The 20,409-nt window shown below is 38.5% G+C and overlaps 4 protein-coding genes across 7 annotated transcripts; all 4 read left to right on the forward strand.

Annotated features, from left to right (window-relative positions):
- Nucleotides 444-2,427, forward strand: LOC104781818 (aspartyl protease family protein 2-like). Its single transcript, XM_010506584.2, has one exon. It carries the CDS (start codon nt 610-612, stop codon nt 2,209-2,211), a length of 1,602 nt encoding a protein of 533 aa, XP_010504886.1. The 5' UTR covers nt 444-609; the 3' UTR covers nt 2,212-2,427.
- On the forward strand, nt 5,787-7,940 carry LOC104781819. Its single transcript, XM_010506585.1, has 3 exons — nt 5,787-6,271; nt 6,659-7,082; nt 7,194-7,940. Exons 1-3 carry the CDS (start codon nt 5,807-5,809, stop codon nt 7,880-7,882), a joined length of 1,578 nt encoding a protein of 525 aa, XP_010504887.1. The 5' UTR covers nt 5,787-5,806; the 3' UTR covers nt 7,883-7,940.
- On the forward strand, nt 8,373-10,770 carry LOC104781820 (protein NUCLEAR FUSION DEFECTIVE 4-like). Its single transcript, XM_010506586.2, has 3 exons — nt 8,373-9,026; nt 9,449-9,878; nt 9,987-10,770. The coding sequence occupies exons 1-3, from the start codon at nt 8,778-8,780 to the stop codon at nt 10,673-10,675; spliced, it is 1,368 nt and encodes a 455-aa protein (XP_010504888.1). The 5' UTR covers nt 8,373-8,777; the 3' UTR covers nt 10,676-10,770.
- Nucleotides 11,032-18,898, forward strand: LOC104781823 (RRP12-like protein). 4 transcript variants are annotated; one of them, XM_010506589.2, is made up of 20 exons: nt 11,032-11,161; nt 11,615-12,104; nt 12,181-12,700; nt 12,809-13,015; nt 13,801-13,851; nt 13,985-14,076; nt 14,641-14,850; nt 14,931-15,332; nt 15,473-15,648; nt 15,728-15,821; nt 15,957-16,013; nt 16,299-16,427; nt 16,555-16,623; nt 16,705-16,818; nt 16,918-17,079; nt 17,217-17,345; nt 17,562-17,663; nt 17,745-17,824; nt 17,911-18,051; nt 18,139-18,898. In XM_010506589.2, the coding sequence occupies exons 2-20, from the start codon at nt 11,616-11,618 to the stop codon at nt 18,722-18,724; spliced, it is 3,810 nt and encodes a 1,269-aa protein (XP_010504891.1). In that variant the 5' UTR covers nt 11,032-11,161; nt 11,615; the 3' UTR covers nt 18,725-18,898. The 4 variants fall into 4 exon arrangements, with proteins under 4 accessions (XP_010504891.1, XP_010504890.1, XP_010504889.1 ...); XM_010506588.2 differs by having other exon boundaries at nt 11,487-12,104; nt 18,139-18,724; XM_010506587.2 differs by having other exon boundaries at nt 11,544-12,104; nt 18,139-18,724.

The raw sequence follows: 20,409 nt of genomic DNA on the forward strand, positions 1-20,409 counted from the left end.
CAACTACCAATACGTGCAATAGAGAGAGATCTTATTTTTCGTTTTTTGTTATCACCAAAACTTGCATTAACTTAATTTTTAAAGTAATATATCGTAATTGACTTAATTAGAAACTTTTTTTAATGTTCACTTTGTTATATATGGGTTATTCATATTTAATTGTTTATAGAATCTAATTTTCCTTTGAAAATAAAACTAACCCTTTTAATGTTCTTGTTCTCTTTATTACGATGATAAAAAGAGAAGAAACGGTAAAAAAAAAAAAAAGAATGATGAAGATATGAAACCGCGTGAAGAAGAAGATGACTTTAGTCAACAAAATATCAATTACTATTTTATTTTTATCAGTATTCTGACTTCACCACATCTCTCTACTCTGTTCTTTGCTCTTCTTCTTCTTTCTCTCTCTCTCTCTCCAAGCTTCAAAATCAAAAAAACTTTACAATCTGACCAAATCAAATCTCTCTTACAAAAATAAAAAAAAAGCAACTTCTGCTTCTGTTACTTTTTTTTTTTCAGCACAGTTTTCTTTTCCGGCGACTCCAAGTTTGATCGTCGCCGGCGATTTCTTATTATTTCTTTTCGGTTGTTCTCAAGGCATATCTCCTGATGTTGTCCAAACAAAGTTTCATTCTTTGTCTTATTTTCTTCTTCGTCACAGCATTTTCCGGCGACTCAAGAGGACTCTCTGGTAACAATGAGCAGAAGAACATCTCGGGCTTTTCAGGGATTGACTTTCCAAATCCGATGCGCTTCGGCTCTGTTTCTTCTTCCTCAAGCAACGACTGCGGCTTCTCTGCCCCTGAGAACCAACCCACCAAGGAACGGACCGGAGAAAACAAGACGGTGAAGTTTCACTTAAAGCGCCGGGAGACGACTCCTAAGCACGAAACAGAGAAGACAACAACAAATTCTGTTCTTGAGCTCAGTTTCCGAGATCTCACTAGAATCCAAACGCTTCACAAAAGGGTTTTGGAGAAGAAGAACCAAAACACTGTCAAGAAGCAGAAGATGAATAAAGAAGTCGTTGCCTCTCAGGTGGAGGAGCATCAATCTGGTCAGTTGGTGGCGACGCTTGAGTCCGGTATGACTCTTGGTTCCGGCGAGTACTTCATGGACGTGTTGGTTGGCTCGCCACCAAAACACTTCTCCTTGATTCTTGACACAGGGAGTGACCTAAACTGGATTCAATGCTTGCCTTGCTACGACTGTTTCGAACAAAACGGTGCGTTTTATGACCCTACAGCCTCTGCTTCTTACAAGAACATAACTTGCAATGACCCAAGATGCAACCTAGTCTCATCACCAGCCGACTCTCCAAAGCCCTGCAAATCAGATAATCAATCATGCCCTTACTACTACTGGTATGGGGATAGCTCCAACACCACTGGGGACTTTGCAGTCGAGACTTTCACGGTTAACCTGACGACAAGTGGAGGGAGCTCAGAGTTGTATAATGTCGAAAACATGATGTTCGGTTGTGGTCATTGGAACCGAGGTCTCTTCCATGGTGCTGCAGGGTTGCTTGGATTAGGAAGAGGCCCGCTTTCGTTTTCCTCGCAGCTTCAGTCTCTTTATGGTCACTCCTTCTCTTATTGCCTAGTCGATAGAAACAGCGACACCAACGTTAGTAGCAAAATGATTTTTGGGGAAGACAAGGATTTGTTGAGCCACCCGAATCTGAACTTCACTTCTTTTGTCGCCGGGAAAGAAAACCTCGTCGACACATTCTACTACGTACATATCAAATCCATTCTAGTCGGGGGAGAAGTTGTAAACATACCTGAAGAGACATGGAATATCTCATCAGATGGCGGTGGAGGAACGATCATAGATTCGGGTACAACCTTAAGTTACTTTGCAGAACCTGCATATGAATTCATCAAGAACAAGATTGCAGAGAAAGCAAAAGGGAAGTACCCTGTCTACAGGGATTTCCCACTCCTAGATCCTTGCTTCAACATGTCTGGCATCGAAAACGTTCAGCTGCCAGAGCTAGGGATTGCCTTTGCAGATGGCGCGGTTTGGAACTTCCCGACTGAGAATTCTTTCATATGGTTGACTGAAGATTTGGTTTGCTTGGCAATTCTTGGAACTCCTAAATCAGCCTTTTCAATCATAGGAAACTATCAGCAGCAGAACTTTCATATACTCTATGATACTAAGAGGTCGAGGCTCGGATATGCACCTACAAAGTGTGCTGATATATAAAACCTTTCTTGTCGATTTTTAGTCCATAAAAGCAACTGTACACAACAATAAGAACAGATGATCATTCTTTTTTCCTTTTTAGATTTATTCATTCTTTAGGATATATATTCCTTTCTAAACACATGCATTGCTGTAGAGCACAAATCATACTAAACTAATGTACTTATTCCTCTACTTTTGCTTTAGGAACATAGTGGGTTAATTTTACTTTTGCTATATGTATTTGCACGAACTATATAGTAGTCTAATATCAACAGCAAGAGTTGGACAGAACTATGGTGAAGTTATATAATCTTTGCAATTGGACAGAGTCGATATATAGTAATCCCTGAATAGGAACTATATATAGAGGAATTGGAAAATAAAGAAGCTTTAGGATATTGCACAGCACAAACCATACACCGAGGAATCGGATTGTGTACCTGAGAAAGGTCGGAGATGAGAGAGAGAGAGAGAGATAGGGAGAGAAGTGTCTTTCTTTTACATTCAGGCGAAGACGGAAGCGAACACGAGAAGAAAAAACTCTCAATGCCATTGATTTGCATTTTGCACAGTGCAAGAAGAATCAAATCAAGCTTAACATGATTTTTTTATTTCAGTCACTTGAAAACCTTTTTTTATCTTTTCTTTTGGGTTGGGAAATTACAACCCTAGCTTATAAGTGTTAACTATTTATTTTTTAGTTAATTCGTTTTAGTCTCAGACTCTCAGTCACAATAATTAATCATTAATTTTCAATTAAAGAGATATTATATTTTTCTCGCAAGTTTCAAGTCTATATAGTCAGTCAAGAAAAATCAATCATATAATTATGTGTTGCATGTGTGTTTTTCCATTTAATATTTAAGGTTATTTTGGGCTAAGTGGACCAATTCTGGTTCAAATGTACCACATCTTCGATGGAGGTGTGTTCATATTCGAAAACAATCTTTGTTAGAGAGGGAGAATTATAACATCTCGGACCCAATTTAGGGTGGGTATCGATCGATACCAAAGAGGGTGATGGTCGACACTACTAAATTGATGATTGTGCCGTTTGTTTGGAAATCGTTCGGTTTAACTTGGTTTGTGTTTGAAGAGCCTCTTTTCTTTGGAGGAGAGTGGTGTTTATTGCTTCTGAGAGAGAAAGAAAAAGATAGAGAAATGTTGTGATTTTGATCCTGAGAGCAAAAAAAGAGCCTTGAGGAGAGTTAGGAGAAGGAGAAGGGAGATCCATCATCTATATGTGTGTGGGGAAAGATGTGATTACTTGGTGGTGGATTGGGAGAGTCAAGGAGACATTCTCATGGTTGTTAGCGAGGTAAGCCGTGATGTTTGGTGTTTAATCGATTAGAAAATCGTTAGTCGTGAAAAATAGGGTTTGTGGCGAAAAAGAGCTTCAAGGGAGACTCTGGTCGTGGTTTCTGGGTTGGTGTCGTTCGGCACCAACACTTATGTACGGACAGCACGGACTGGCCCGAGATGGCTGCTTCAGGACAACGTTTGGTCGATGAAACAAAGTGCGATTCAGCTGAAATTTGGTGGAAGGCTTCATGCTATTACATGCTCTATATTCAACATTGGGTTTATAAAATGAACGGTTTGTTTGTGATTTAATAAATGTTTGTATTATGGTATGGCATAGACAGTTTTGTAGTAAGGTTGGAGTGTGGAGCGACACCAAGATGGCTTGAATCTTTTATCGCTCTTGTGTTATTCCTCCGCACAAGGAAGTTTTATGCCACGCTTGTGGCCAAGAGGATCTTGAAGTAATAATCTCTTTGAACGAACCTAGCTACGGTCTCAATCGTGGCTTCATTATTCATTCATTTTGTGTGCCTTTTCCTTCCCTCATATTCTATCTTTATTGTTTGTAAAAAGTGTACGCTGTGTGAAATGACATTAATGCAATGACCAAAGGTAAATCCTTAATGCACAAGGCACCATTATACCAAGGATCGAATTCCGCTTCTTACAAATATAGGGATTATGCTAATGGGCCGGTCTGTTGTGGCCCAATGTTGACAAAAAAAAAAAGTGTGGGCTGTAAGTTATATACTGAAAGGCATATGATAGGATAAGACCGACCGTTTTTAAAAAAAAATTGTGAAATTAAAATTTATATTTTTGTAAGCAAATTATTACATATTTTTGTAGATTGATTTTCAACTACTGGCTTCGCTTAATTTTTGACGTAAAATTTCATGTCCAAATATAAGATTTTATTTCAATTTAAAAATAAATTTCATGGCTGTTTTTTAATATAAAAACATCAAATATAAAATATGTAAGTGATGTAATTTGCTTACAAAAATAGAAATTTTGGTTTCTAATACTTGATTCTCAGTTTAATACATAAAAGGATAAGTACTGTATTATTATATTGTTTTTTTTATAATATGATTAAACGTGTGTAAGCTTAACTGTACCTTTTAGGTAACGCAAGAGCAACACATAATTAAAAAGGCTAATCAAAATTTTCTTTAACTCAGTCTCATCGATGATCGCGATGTCCAAAGGGCGATTGAGTACTTCTTCTCTTCTTCGTTTGACATCATCAGTTTCAAGACTTGAGATTTGGTTATACAGCTGGAGTTGGCTAGTAGCGTAGACATTCGAAAAAAAAAAAAAAGCTTACAATTTCGAAAAAATGGAGAGAATAAACACGAAGTGGGTAGCAGCAATAGCGAGCATATATATGGATTCAAAGCTTTAGCGGAGCTCCAAGGGTGTTTCGGCATGAGGTATTTTTGCAGCAGTCCAAGATTTTGTAGATCCTTGATGATACAGCCTCCCGTTGTTTACCGATTATGGTGATTAAATGCAGCATCACAATTACATTTTCACGAAAGGATGAGTTGGTGTAGTCCAAGAGCAAGGTAACCGGCTGAGTTCGTTTCCTGGCAACATGTTACTATCATTAGAGTAGTTTCGTTTTCTGTATTTGGCAAATAATGTAAAGAAAGAATTAGTTAAGTTATTATTTGATTGTGTGTTGCTGCTGAAAGATTTGCCTATCTAGTATAGTTGTCAGCGATTTGCGAAGACTTTTATACAAAGCAGCTACAAGTCTCGTTTTTATAGTCACATTAAAATATGATGGAGGAACGACTTGTCATGTACGAAAGTGTAATTTATCTAACAAAAAAAAGGTCACGTTTAATTAAACTCATGTATATAAATTGATTAAATAATGCATAGACTATCCATTAATTGATCTCTCCTCTATACAGCATTACATCTACTTGTATAAAATAATTAAATAAAGGACTTCCTCGTTTCACATGGTGGACGTTTCAGATTTGGTTTTGAGTTGACCCATACTCGATTCAGGTACCCTGGTTTAGGAAATCAAAACCAATGCACAACGATAGTTATGGGTTTCTGATATCGGTTAAATATGGTTTAGTCTAGTTGGAGACTTGGAGTGCAAGTGTGAAGTGGGAGCTCCAATTAATCCGGTTTATCGATGGTCTAACCAAACCAAGAACGCCCACGATTATATGTACAAACATTTAAATTTAAAGTTGACTTTAATTTCATTTTAAGAGAACGTTTGCTCATTTTGATCGATGCAGATAGATAGTTATAGAGAAGGAGAGAAAAAGAGAGATAGATGGAGTTTGCAAACACGAAATGGGTGGCTGCGGCAGCGAGTATATGGATACAAAGCTTTACCGGAGCAAGCTACACCTTTGGAATCTATTCCTCTCTTCTCAAAACATCTCAATCTTATGACCAATCTACTCTTGACACCGTCTCCGTTTGCAAAGACATCGGAGGAAACGTAGGCATCCTCTCCGGCCTCTTCTACACCGCGGTTGCAAGCCGCAAAAGTGGTAGCGGTCGCTTCTTTAGTGGACCATGGTTGGTTATATTCGTAGGGCTGGTGCAATGGTTTGTGGGATATGGATTCATATGGATGGCTGCGTCAGGAGTGATCGAAAAGCCTCCGGTGGCTATGATGTGTTTGTTCACGTTCTTCTCCGGTCATTGTCAGACTTTCTTTAATACGGCTATTGTGGTCACCGCCGTCCGTAACTTCTCCGACTATGGTGGGACGGCCGTTGGGATTATGAAGGTAGGACATATTCAAGACTTGGAGAATAAGATTTATATTAATTCTTGTTTTGGACAGTTTCTGCTCTTTTTATCATATAGAAAGAACATATATATAAATATACGACATACTAATTAGCTGGAGAAAGGAACTAGCTAGCTAGTAGGTATATTTAAAATAAAATTAGAACTAGTAGTTAAGATAAAACTATATCGAGCTAGTAGATATATATTAAAACTAGGTCGAACTAGTAGTGAAAATAAGTTTTGATGTAGTCTTGTAGATAACTAGGCACTAGTTAAGATAGATCGGTAGATTAATTACAATACATGTATATTTCCTAGTTCCTACTTACTATGTATATAATTCTCTTCACAAATAATTATGTGTTTATTATTTAAAATGTAGGGTTATCTTGGGCTAAGTGGAGCAATTCTGGTTCAAATGTACCACATCTTCTGTGGAGGTGATCCAGCGAATTACATTCTTCTTTTGGCCGTAGTACCTTCACTCCTCATCTTGGTGTTAATGCCCTTCGTAAGAACATACGACACAGTCATCGCAGGGGACAAGAAACACTTGAACGGTCTCTCCGCCATCTCATTGATCATCGTCACCTATCTTATGGTCGTCATATTGGTCAAAAATGTCATTGGGATGTCAAAGCCTATGCAGATATGCTCTTTCACCTTTCTACTTATCTTGCTCGCCTCTCCTCTCTTAGTGGCGGTTAGAGCACATCGTGAAGAGAAACAGAGATTCTTGTCTTTGGATTTTCCGGTTACCGAGGGAACCGCATTGCTTGACTCTCCTAAGCTCAACACTTCTTCCGGTAAAGTTTAGTTTTGACTCTTGTTAATTGACGAATGATATATATATACGTTAGTTTAGTTATACTTCTCGAAATGAAATTTCTAACAAATTTCAATCAATCAACATGCAGATGTTAAAGTTGTCATGACCAATGATATGAACGTTCTCGAAGCAATATACACAAAAAACTTCTGGCTTCTATTTGCGGCGATGTTATGTGGAATGGGTTCAGGACTCGCGACGATAAACAACATCAGACAGATGGGAGAGTCACTTCGCTACTCTACAGTCCAACTTAATGCTCTGGTGTCTCTGTGGAGCATATGGAACTTTCTAGGCCGGATTGGGTCGGGTTACATCTCAGACGCCTGTTTACACAATCATGGCTGGCCAAGACCAATTTTCATGGCCATAACTCTAGGACTTATGGCTATAGGTCAAAGTGTCATGGCCTCCGGTTTGCCAGGAAGCCTGTATATCGGGTCCTTGTTGGTCGGTTTAGCGTACGGGTCACAATGGTCACTCATGCCGACAATAACATCTGAAATATTCGGGGTTCGTCATATGGGAACTATATTCTATACAGTATCGATAGCTAGTCCGATTGGCTCCTACTTTTTCTCAGTGAAGGTGATAGGCTACTTGTACGACAAGGTAGCTTCTGAGGATGATCATTCTTGTTATGGGAATCATTGTTTTGGGACTTCGTTTATGATAATGGCAGCCATGGCTTTGCTTGGCTCTTTTGTCGCTCTTGTGTTATTCCTCCGCACAAGGAAGTTTTATGCGAGGCTTGTGGCCAAGAGGATCTTGAAGTAATCTCTTTGAACGAACCTACGGTCTCAATCGTGGCTTCATTATCCATTTATTTTGTGGCTTTTTTCTTCCCTCACATTTCAAAAGATAATAATCTTTATTGTTTGTAAAAAGCGTGGGTTGTGAATTATATACTGAAAGATATAATAGGACCGCCATATATATTTTTTTTATATTGTGAAACCAAAATTTCTATTTTTATATATAGATTAATAATTTGTTACGGATAATTTTTCAATTATAAGGCAAAATTTTCAAAGATTTTAGTTCAATTTAAATTTCATGGCTATCTTAAAAATATATATATATATATCAAACATAACACATGTAAGTGATGTAATTTGCTTACAAAAATAGAAATTTTGGTTTCTAATATTTGATTCTCTCAGTTTAATACATAAAAAGGATAAGTACTGTATTATTAAATTGTTTTTTTTAATATAATATGATTAAACGTGTATAAGCTTAACTGTACCTTTTAGGTACCGCAAGAGCAACACATAATTAAAAAGGCTAATCAAAATTTTCTTTTAACTCAGTCTCGATCGAAGATCGCGATGTCCAAAGGGCGATTGAATACTTCTCCATTTGACATCATCAGTTTCAGACCTGAGATTTGGTTATACAGCTGGAGTTGGCTAGTAGCATAAACATTCCAAAAAAAAAAAAAAAAAAAAGCTTTCAATTTCGAAAAAGGGAGAGAATAAACACGAAGTGGGTAGCAGCAGCAGCGAGCATATGGATTCAAAGCTTTAGCGGAGCTACATACACATTCGCTATATACTCATCTATCCTCAAATCATCTCAATCCTATGACCAATCTACTCTTGATTTCGTTTCTGTCTTCAAAGACATTGGTGGTACCTTTGGTATCATCTCCGGATACCTTTACACGACCATGACTTCTAAGCTACACGGTCGTGGTGGTCCTTGGGTTGTGGTTTTCGTTGGGTTGGTTCAATGGTTTATTGGCTTCTTTTTTATCTGGGCTTCGGTTGTTGGGTTGATTGCACCACCGCCTGTGCCGCTCATGTGTTTGTTCGTCTTCTTGGCTGGTCACTCGTTGCCGTTTTTCAATACGGCTAATGTTGTCACGGCTGCTCGGAACTTTTCTCATTACGGTGGGACTGCTGTTGGCATTATGCAGGTAATAAAAAGATTGTAACTTTGTTAAGGAATTATCAATTTGGGTGAAGTTGGAAACTCAATCACGCATTGAATTCGACTCGATCTTGTGTGCTTTAGGAGTCTTTCTCAAGTAGAATCTCATTTTGAAATGAAAAATTAGACCTTTACTGTTTTACATGACCAGTAAATAAAAAAAAAAGTTTCAAATTTTGATTTTGGAGCTTAGCTTCTCTAGCTTTGATTTGGAGCTTAGTTTCTCTAGCTTTGATTTGGAGGATCTCATCTTTGAATCCAGATTTGTTTGCATCATAGATTGTGATTAGTCTGTTTCACTTGAGTCTTTTCTTTTGTTGTATACTCTCAGTTTGATGTATGATTAATGATTGCATATCCAAAAAACTGACTCATTTTTCTCTAAATGTGTTCATCTTTGAACTTCAGGGATTTCTAGGTCTAAGTGGAGCAATTCTGATTCAGTTGTACCACGCGGTCTGCGGAGGTGAAGGTAACCCTGCTACTTTCATTCTTCTCCTGGCTGTAGTACCGACGTTTGTCATCTTCTTGACTATGCCTTTTGTAAGAGTTTACGAAACGGTGACCACGAGTGAGAAGAAACACTTGAATGGTCTCTCTGTGATCTCTTTGATCATAGCCGCCTATCTCATGGTCATTATAACGGTTGAAAATGTTCTCGGTTTATCACGGTCAATGCAGATTTTTTCCTTCATCCTTGTGCTTTTGTTGCTGGCCTCTCCTCTCTTGGTTGCGGTGAGAGCCCTACGCGAAGAAACTCAGACACTTTCTCCTCTGGATCGTCCTCTTGTTCTCGACACATCTGCCTTGCTCGACCCTAGTTTGAAAATTTTCCCGGGTAAGAGCCCTATGCTTGCCAAAAAATGGATTAGGCACCCAATGTCATCATAGTACTAAACAGAATGAGAACAGAACACTGACTGTTTTTACATGCAAATTTGTGCAGATGGAGATCATGTTGTTGTTGAAGACTCAAACATACTGGAAGCAATGAGCACAGTGAACTTTTGGCTACTCTTCGTGGCAATGCTATGTGGGATGGGTTCCGGATTCGCCACTATAAACAACATGAGACAGATAGGGGAGTCTCTTCACTACTCCCCGGTTCAACTCAATTCTCTGGTCTCTCTCTGGAGCATATGGAACTTTCTAGGCCGGTTCGGGGCAGGTTTTGTCTCAGACATATTCTTACACAAACATAGCTGGCCAAGACCTGTCTTCATGGCCATAACTCTAGGTATTATGGCTGTAGGCCACATCGTAGTGGCCTCTGGTTTACAAGGAAGTCTCTATTTTGGTTCAGTTTTGATCGGTATGGCTTACGGTTCGCAATGGTCGCTCATGCCAACAATCACGTCAGAGATATTTGGGATCCGGCATATGGGAACGATTTACTTCACGATCTCGATTGCAGGCCCCATCGGGTCGTACCTACTCTCTGTGAGAGTGATAGGTTACTTCTACGACAAGGTGGCTTCTGAGGATGACAATTCTTGCTTTGGAAGTCAATGTTTCAAGACATCGTTTATGATCATGGCTTCTGTGGCTCTCTTCGGCTCTATGGTTGCTTCTGTTTTGTTCTTCCGCACAAGCAAGTTTTACAAAAGACTTGTAGCCAAGAGGAACTCCAAGTGAGCTTGCAAATTAATCATCATCTGTAATTTAAAGTTTGATCCGTGAGAGAGAGACTAACAGAAGATTGAAATAATCTATTGGTAGATCCAAACTCACTATAATTGTGCCAATGTCTTTGTAAAACAAAAGTATATTTTTGTGTGTGCGTGTGTGTAAGGGAAATTTGTTAAAGGAGTCTCAAATTGGACCGTGTTGGTCGGATTAACCGGTTGAACCGAATTCTGGTTACATTTGGTTCCTAATTTTAACTGTTAAACCAATCTCAAAACCGGACAAAAAATTGATTTTTTTTTTTTGGGTATGAAACCTTAAACCCTGGTTTGATTTTTTTTATTTGGGTGAGAACTGAGAGAACCCTAAACTAAAAAGGCTTCACCTTTCATTAGCGCCAACATAAAAAACTTCAGCAGTCTCTCGCAGTCGCTATTCATCGATCTTCAAGCCAACGGAGTCTCGACGACGATTCTTCTCCTTCGCTGTTTTCAGGTTAGAAAATCCAACCACCGTTTAAATCTTCTCCTTGTGATTAGATTCAATCTAAATTGTGAAGCTTTAATTCTCTCTATCTGTTTTGTTTTATTGCTTCTTTAACCCTAAAGTTTAATTTTTTTTTTTGAGTTTGTATTTCACTCTTGAAACGCTTCAGTCTCGCTTTGGTCCTGTAGAATTTTGCCTATGATTTAGTTTTTATTAATATATGTTCTGCAGTTAATTTCGAATTCTTATGATAATTATGAAGATTGCATAGTATTGCGTTGAAATTTTCTTTCTTTGTGTTCTTATGTTTTTTCTTGTCTCATCAATATCTCAGAAAGCTCCATTTTTACACTTACAAGCTCCATTTGGATTTTTCCCGGTTCTATTGTAGAGAATTCAATTGGATTAGTCAAGGAAACGGAACCTAATTATGGAATCATTATGTGTTGACATTGAAACCAGGATGTCCCTCACACCCTCAGAACCTGACCTGCCTGTTTCTGAAGATTTTGGGGAGTACATGCGCTCTCGTTTATCCCAGTCGAAACGACCAGACCATGAACATCTATGTGCCGTCATCGAGGAATTATCAAAAACTCTGGCTGAAGATAATCATAGTCGGACACCTGTTGCTTACTTTGCGGCCACATGCAGTTCGCTGAACAGCATCTTGTCGGGTGATGGTCAACCGTCTTTGGATGTCGTCCAGCCACATGTTGTTATCCTTTCCCTTGTGTTCCCTAAAGTCTCAGCAGGAATACTGAGTAGGAACGGGTTGGCTTTGCGTCTTGTCCTTGACGTTCTGGATCTAGAATCAGCCACGCCTGAGTGCTTGATGTCGGGATTTAAGTGTTTGGTTCACCTTCTCACAACTGTTGAGTCCATTACGGAGAACGAATTCTCTAATTCCTGCAGCATCTTGCTGAGTTTTGTAATCCATTCAGATGGAAAGGTAAATTTAAAAATATACAGGTGCTGATGATTTGGGTCTAAGTCAGACTTTGATGATTTTCTTCTTTTAAATCCAGGTAAGAAAGCTAGCAAACTCGGGTCTCCGTGATGTCCTGCTGAAATCCCATGGAACACAGGCCTGGCAATCAGTCAGTGGAGCAATTGCAGAAATGTTCCAGGGATGTTTAGACCTTGCCCATCACTCGGAAGTGGGTTCTTCAGAAGGAGCCAGGGGAGCAAAGCAAGTGCTTTACATTCTGACCACTCTAAAAGAGTGCTTGGCCTTGATGTCTCAACAGCACATTGCTACTCTGATTGAGGGCTTTCAGGTGCTGATGATTCTGCGCGATCCATACATTACAAGGCCAGTGATAGACTCTTTAAATGCACTTTGTCTCAATCCAACCGCCAACGTTCCAGTTGAGGCGCTGGTCGAAGTGCTATCGCTTGCGGCTGGACTGTTTTCTGGACATGAAACATCTGCTGATACCATGACCTTTACAGCACGTTTGCTGAAAGTTGGGATCACTAGGACTTTTTCTATAAACAGAGATCTTTGTGTGGTTAAACTTCCTAGTGTGTTCAATGGTCTGAAAGGTATGCTGTTGTATCTGCTTTTTCGGTTTCAGAGTTTCTCAAACACACTGCTCTTTCTCAATGTGGTTTATCCTCCCGTTTACATGATTTTTGTGCTTCTTTTGGCAGATATTCTTGCATCTGAACACGAGGAGGCAATCTTTGCAGCAACTGATGCATTGAAGAGTTTGATATTTTCATGCATCGACGAAAGGTTGATCAGAGAAGGTGTCAATGGAATCCGGAATTCAAACTTGAATGCCAGGATGTCTAGTCCAACAGTCATTGAAAAGCTGTGTGCAACGGTTGAGAGCTTGCTTGATTACAGGTTTCATGCAGNTGATTCTCTCGTATATTCGTTATGGGCTTTGTTACCTTCATTCTGTAATTATCCCGTGGATACTGTGGAGAGTTTTGCCGATCTGGGGCGAATATTATGTGGAATTCTTCAAACACAGGCTGAGACCCGTGGAATTATATGCGCCAGTTTGAANACCAGTTATTTGCTTAGTTGTTCATTTGCTAATCCTTTCACACAATTTTCAGGTGACGATTCTCCATATTTTCTGAGGAAGACCCTCGAGGACTTATCAGATATGCAAGATTTACCTGATGAAGGCTTTCCTTATCGGAAGCAGGTAACTGTACTTTTTTTTTCATGAAGTGTAATGATCATCTGCTGGATTCTAAATTACATTAGAAATGATAGTGATGTCATTTGTAATCTCTTATCTTGGCTTCATCATTGGACCCGAAGTTCATCTGATGACTATATAGTATCTTGTGCTGTTTGTACAGCAGTTCGATACATGAAATATCTGTACTGTTATGTGGAGGTGCTCTCATATTTAGTTAGAAAGAATGATTCTATGATTCGAGATGATGCAATCATGTCGATGTATTAGGTCTTGCCTCTGTTAGTCATGTTCTGTAATGTCCTGACTGATGTTATCTTTGTTGGCGATCTGCAGCTGCATGTATGTGTAGGATCAGCCGTTGGTGCTATGGGACCTGAAACATTTTTGAGCGTTGTACGTTTAAACCTTGAAGCTAGTGATCTGTCTGAGGTAAAAGTTTGGCTCTTCCCAATCTTGAAGCAGTACACAGTTGGAGGACGCCTNCAGTCTGGGATATGGCTTTTCAAATTGTTTCAGCGATGTTCGATAAATTAGGTAACTATTATTTTTACTCTTGACTTTTCATTTGTTTCTTGTTGAATATTATTCCTTTCTGAGATTCTGACTCTTGTGCCTTTAGGGAGTTATTTGGCCCAGTTATTTGCTAATCCTTTCACACAATTTTCAGGTGACGATTCTCCATATTTTCTGAGGAAGACCCTCGAGGACTTATCAGATATGCAAGATTTACCTGATGAAGGCTTTCCTTATCGGAAGCAGGTAACTGTACTTTTTTTTTCCTGGAGTGTAATGATCATCTGCTGGATTCTATTTTACATTAGAAATGATAGTGATGTCATTTGCAATCTCTTTTCTTGGCTTCATCATTGGACCCGAAGTTCAGCTGATGACTATATAGTATTTTGTCTGCATCGTTGCAGAAATATAATAGTCTTTACGATAGAACGTCAGTAATGATATTAGGCTACTTATATGGTGATTTGTACGAAGAAATGAAATGCTGCGTGCATATGCAACTATGTCGATACGTATTGGCCTGCTTTGATTTCATATTGAAGTCTCAAAATGCTTGATCTTTTGGCTACAGTTCCTTTGTAAACTTTTTTCTGCTTTTTGTTGACTTGGTGGGGATCTTGTGCTGTTAGTACAGCAGTTCGATACATGAAATATCTGTACTGTTATGTGGAGGTGCTCTCATATTTGGTTAGAAAGAATGATTCTATGATTCGAGATGATGCAATCATGTCGATGTATTAGGTCTTGCCTCTGTTAGTCATGTTCTGTAATGTCCTGACTGATGTTATCTTTGTTGGCGATCTCTAGTTGCATGTATGTGTAGGATCAGCCGTTGGTGCTATGGGGCCTGAAACATTTTTGAGCGTTGTACGTTTAAACCTTGAAGCTAGTGATCTGTCTGAGGTAAAAGTTTGGCTCTTCCCAATCTTGAAGCAGTACACAGTTGGAGGACGCCTGAGTTTCTTCACAGAGACTATTTTTAGAATGATAGAAACAATGAGCCAAAAAGCTCAACAGGTAATTTTTATTGTATCCTGCTGTTTGATATATTCTTGTTTTTATATTTTTTAATATTTGCTAGTTGTTGGTGATGACAGCTCAAGCTACAAGGTCTTCCTGGAGCATCCTGGAGTGTTGATTCTCTCGTATATTCATTATGGGCTTTGTTACCTTCATTCTGTAATTATCCCGTGGATACTGTGGAGAGTTTTGCCGATCTGGGGCGAATATTATGTGGAGTTCTTCAAACACAGGCTGAGACCCGTGGAATTATATGCGCCAGTTTGAATATTCTGATTCAACAGAATAAGGAAGTTGTTGAGGGGAAAGAAATATCTATTAATGAAGCTAGTCCTGCTATGCAACGAGCAGTAGCTCGTTATGATTCACAGCATGCAGCAGCTAATTTGAAAGTTTTGCGGTTGTGTGCTCCGAAATTATTGGATCTTTTGTCAAGGATATTTCATGAATCTGGCAAAGATGATGGCGGTTCTCTTCAGGTAATTAACAACCTTCGAGGGAAGGGTACTCACTTGCCTTACATCATAAAATGATGGGTTGCAATTTAATATCACTTAGTTAAATGTCACCAGAACTTGTTCGTCTTTGTGTTATAATAACTGTTCTTGTCTACTTTCAGTCTGCGATAGGCAACTTGGCTTCCATAGCGGAGAAAAAGACTGTTTCGAAGCTACTTTTCAAGACTCTGCGAGAGCTTTTAGAGGCTACCAAAACTGCCATTGCACAAGATGAAAGCTCTGTTAATGGGATGGACGTTGATAACACCACAGACAAAAATTCTTCTTCCAACTTAAGGTACTGTTTTCCAGTTTGTGTTTCTAGTTGCTTAGTTGCTACTGCCAATATTGACCCTATAATCTGCATTTCATTTCAGGGCAAGGTTGTTTGATCTGTTAGTTTCACTATTACCTGGTTTGGATGGTCAAGAAGTTGATACCATATTTAGTTCTCTGAAGCCTGCATTGCAGGTTTGTAAATTGATCTATTGTATTGAACGATTTATTGTTCTTGGTGTGGCTGTGATTTATCTCTTACATGAAGATGAGTTTTTTTATTGAATTGTAAGAACGATGGGTATATACTAATATGGATTGTAACTGCAGGATCCTAAGGGCCTAATTCAGAAGAAAGCGTACAAAGTTCTTTCAATCATCTTGAAGGTATTACTTTCCTTGCCTGCCTTAAGATTACAATCTTCGATTAGGGCATGTATATTGATTCCTTTAGTGCATAGCTGACTGGTTTTATATTCGCTAAGTGTCTAAATCTTCATCGCCTGGATGGCATGATAATATTTTGTTTGTCCATAATATATGCATACCTTATGTTAAACAGTACATCACTGATGTTGTGTCTTAAGGTCCTTGAAAACCAATAAACTCAGCTCTCTCATTTACAAACAAATCTTGACTAATGCGTTTGGTTACATATGCATCTGGCGCCAGAGTTCTGATGGATTTGTTTCAAAGAACCTCGAGGAGTTGCTTAACCTGATGCACAATCTATGCCATGTCTCTGCCAAGCGCCATAAACTTGATTGTTTATACTTCCTGTTAGCTCATGCATCAAGGACTGTAAGATGCTAAACCTTATATAATTTATTTGTATTATGACTAAATGTATGATGACTATTGTATAGGTTTTAGAATTATCTGGGGAAAATAGTTATCTTAGATTCTGATGATTTGTTTGCCCGTACAGGATGATTTAAAGGAGAGAAAAGACATTGTTTCTACTTTCCTACCCGAAGTTATACTTGCTTTAAAGGAGGTACGAACCATTGCTTGAAACTGATTGTGTCAAACTATGATCGTATAAGAAACATTATTCAGGTCGCTGTTGTTTATGCAGGTAAATAAAAAAACAAGAAGCAGAGCCTATGACGTGCTTGTTCAGATTGGTCATGCATATGCAGATGAGGAAAATGGTGGAGACAATGAGCAATTGCATGGGTACTTCAATATGGTATGTATAATCTAATCATTGTAATAATATTCTTTCAGGATCTTAGTTTTTCCTTTTTGCATCAAGATTGATTGTAGACCTCTGCTATAAACGTCGCAGGTGGTTGGTTGCTTAGCTGGGGAAAAACCTCAGATGATTAGTGCTGCTGTCAAGGGTGTAGCTCGTTTGACATATGAGTTCTCGGATCTCATAGCTAGTGCTTACAATTTGCTTCCTTCAACATTTCTTCTCCTCCAGAGAAAAAATAAAGAAATTACAAAAGTAAGTAACCTATCTTCCCTTTCAAGAGGCCACATCTTTTGTTGCTGCATGTTAGCCATTTGTCTCACTTGTTTATCAGTGAGACAGACATACTGAACTGTTTTCCTTAAACATACAACCAATCTATTTGGAAACAGGCAAATTTAGGTTTGTTGAAGGTTTTGGTGGCTAAATCACCCGTTGAAGGACTACACGCAAACTTAAGGAGCATGGTTGAAGGCTTATTAAAGTGGCCAGAAGGAACGAAAAACCTTTTCAAAGCAAAGGTGTGTTTCTAATACCCACTTTCTATACAGTATGCCCAACATGACATCTTTGGTACCTAAAATGTGAATTTCACATCTCACACAACTTCGTCGCACACATTTATACTTGTTGAGCTCTTTCTAGTGTATATACTGTTACTTAGCGGCAGGATATATATAGGATCTGATTCTGCGGATTCTTGCCCCTTTTTGAAGAGTCATGTTGGTATAATTTAGGTGAGGCTTCTGTTGGAGATGCTCATTAAGAAATGTGGCACGGAAGCTGTCAGGTCTGTGATGCCTGAGGAACATATGAAACTCCTGACGAACATACGAAAGGTTAATAATGTTCAAGTTGTCTACATTGCAGTGCCTCTGTTATGTTATACACTCATACATTTTATCTTTGGTTCATCTCAGATCAAGGAACGTAAAGAGAAAAAATATGCAGCTGGTTCTGACATAAGTAAATCGCAGCATTCAAAAGATACTTCATCAAAGTACCTTACCAACTCAATCGACAGATGGTCTCATAGAAGTGTCTGAGTGGTCAAGTACTAATTTGTTTTTGATTTGTGTCTTCCAGGGTTAGCCGGTGGAATGATACCAAGATATTTTCTGATTTTGATGATGAATACGAGGACAGCGATGGAGACGACATGGATGCAGAGTCTCATGGCCGTAGCAAGGCTTCCTCTTTATTAAAATCTAAGGCATCCGCTTTAAGGTTGGTTGTTATATACACATTTTGGCAATGATCTTGTCTTGCTATGCTTTTGGATCTATAAACTAACATGTTAGCGACGTATTACAGATCCAAGAAAAGTCGGAACCAGAGTCATCTTGAAGTGGATGAGTCGGATGATGAACCGCTTGACTTAATGGATCGGCACAAAACGAGATTAGCTCTTCGGTCAAGTGAATTTCGCAAACGGGAAGCTGACTCGGATGAAGAAGCAGAGTTTGATGAGGAAGGGCGGCTAGTCATTCGTGAAGGAGGGAGGGCTAAAAGAAAGGAAATATCTGATGCAGATTCAGATGCCAAAAGTAGCAAAGGTAGCCGTTTCTCTGGAAACTCATCCAGGAAGAACCAAAAGCGGATGAAGACATCAGAGTCTGGATACTCTTACACAGGAAAAGAGTATGCAAGCAAAAAGGCAAGTGGTGATCTTAGGAGGAAAGATAAGGTTGAACCGTATGCATACTGGCCACTTGATCGCAAGATGATGAGCCGTAGACCAGAGCAGCGGGCAGTTGCAGTCAGAGGTATGTCAAGTGTGGTCAAGATGGCAAAGAGGATGGAAGGGAAGAGCGCTGCAGAAGCACTTGCAACTACCAAGTTCAAAAAATTCAAGAGGAGTGGTCAAAAGAAATCTGCTGGGAAGAAGAAAAACAAGTAAACAAGTGGCATAGGCTCCTCACCCATGTTTTAAGATATCAGACAAACAATAGCTTATTTAGAAAGCACATTTTTGACTGCTGAAACTTTAAAGACCTTTGTCCATGTCATATTGTAATCAGGTTTTGAATTATGGTTTTCAGAGCTGATACATCAAAGAGAAAAATTTTATCAACGTCGGTTCCGGATTGTTCTTTTCATTTGTTCCATCTCAACCAGAGTAGTTATGAGCAACAACAGGACACGTCCTTCCCTTATTTGTTGCGGAAGAAGACATCATTATTAGCATGACTGTTAATAGATATTACCCGCATAACTGAGAGACATCATTTACTAGCATGACTGTGAGAATGGACGGGTTGTCCATGGTCTGCCCATATCCAATTCATTTTCGGGGGATCAGGGTCTATAACCGGAAATGAAGTCCTAGAGGATCAGGGTCTACTAGCTAGTAGCATCAATAGAGTTTTGTAACATGTTAAACACTAAATTACCTAAACAAGGATTGAACTCCTAGAGGGATCTTTTTCTTTCGTCACTACGGAACTAACACAGCAAGAACATAGTTTTGAAATCAGTTTAAGTTTTGCCTTAGATGTGGGATGATGCTTCCTCTGAATTTTAGCTAAACCATATCTTTCTACTTTTTTTTTTTTTTTTTTTTTTTTTTTTTTTTTTTTAATACCAAAGTACNATTTTCAATTCACAAACACCGCTCACCCTCCTCAGCTCTTTGTTCTTTTTCTTTTTTTTTTCTTTCTTGATAGGATCTTTCTTTTTTGTTGGTTGGTGACCAATTATCTCAAGGCAATCTTGTATTATGAAATCTTCTCTTTCTAAATTCTAACACCGCTTAATATTTTTACCAAGTAGATAAAAAAAAAAGAACAAAACTACCATCCGGCCGTGACATGCATTACTTTCATAATTATTAATGATGTTAGATGTTGTTCAGATTTCTGCACTTATAATTTCTAATTATAGTTCAGATTCATTGCAGTGACACTGACCGGAACCGGTGATCTTATATTTTGGACCATGCTTATCACGTTTTTTGAGAAATTTAATGAAATGATTAATCCCCTATCAATTTGTAGCTGGTATAGTTAGTACCGACACTTTGAATATTCATCTCATCAATTTGTAGTTGGTAGTTAGTACCGACACTTTGAACTAATGGCGGACCTATAAACTTTTTTAGGCAGGGTGTGGTGGTCAAAATATTAAAGAACAAGTATAATGGACAAAAAAATCAAGTAACAGTGTAGCTAGATGGGGTCGAACCCATGTTGGGAAGGGAGATGGGAATAGTAAAGAGCACTTTAACCAACTGTGCTGAAAAATCCATTAATTCTGGTCTGGTCGTTGCTTTGAATGAAGATAGTTCGTGCCCTACGGTTATAATGAGAACTGATAAGATTGTGCCTTAAACAAAATTAATTAATTTATTTTGTTAAAAAGGAAATATAATCCTTTTTAATTATTATTTTGTCTTTTTTAGTAGTACTTTCTTTTATTTTTGAAATTGAAATTTGTTGCTCAAGAAATTATTTTTTTGTACAAGTGAAGTCAGGGACGTGCTCTATACTCTTCTTAAACTTTTGTTAGTATACATAATTAGTTAACTTATCCAATATTTTACATGTTACTTTGCTTATTCTATTTCACATTCTACTTATTTGTTTA

Source organism: Camelina sativa, chromosome 4 (assembly GCF_000633955.1).
Source record: "Camelina sativa cultivar DH55 chromosome 4, Cs, whole genome shotgun sequence".
In the NCBI taxonomy this organism is placed as follows: Eukaryota; Viridiplantae; Streptophyta; class Magnoliopsida; order Brassicales; family Brassicaceae; genus Camelina; species Camelina sativa.

Excerpts from the sequence above, each read along its gene's own strand:
- LOC104781819 (XM_010506585.1), top strand. The coding sequence starts at position 5,807 with ATGGAGTTTGCAAACACGAAATGGGTGGCTGCGGCAGCGAGTATATGG. Across the intron at positions 6,272-6,658 it reads CGGCCGTTGGGATTATGAAG|GGTTATCTTGGGCTAAGTGG; the intron begins GTAGGACATATT and ends TTTAAAATGTAG. Across the intron at positions 7,083-7,193 it reads TAAGCTCAACACTTCTTCCG|ATGTTAAAGTTGTCATGACC; the intron begins GTAAAGTTTAGT and ends ATCAACATGCAG.
- LOC104781820 (XM_010506586.2), top strand. The coding sequence starts at position 8,778 with ATGACTTCTAAGCTACACGGTCGTGGTGGTCCTTGGGTTGTGGTTTTC. Across the intron at positions 9,027-9,448 it reads CTGCTGTTGGCATTATGCAG|GGATTTCTAGGTCTAAGTGG; the intron begins GTAATAAAAAGA and ends TTTGAACTTCAG. Across the intron at positions 9,879-9,986 it reads TAGTTTGAAAATTTTCCCGG|ATGGAGATCATGTTGTTGTT; the intron begins GTAAGAGCCCTA and ends AAATTTGTGCAG.
- LOC104781823 (XM_010506588.2), top strand. The coding sequence starts at position 11,583 with ATGGAATCATTATGTGTTGACATTGAAACCAGGATGTCCCTCACACCC. Across the intron at positions 14,851-14,930 it reads TGAGCCAAAAAGCTCAACAG|CTCAAGCTACAAGGTCTTCC; the intron begins GTAATTTTTATT and ends TGGTGATGACAG. Across the intron at positions 16,624-16,704 it reads TTATACTTGCTTTAAAGGAG|GTAAATAAAAAAACAAGAAG; the intron begins GTACGAACCATT and ends TTGTTTATGCAG.
- LOC104781818 (XM_010506584.2), top strand. The coding sequence starts at position 610 with ATGTTGTCCAAACAAAGTTTCATTCTTTGTCTTATTTTCTTCTTCGTC.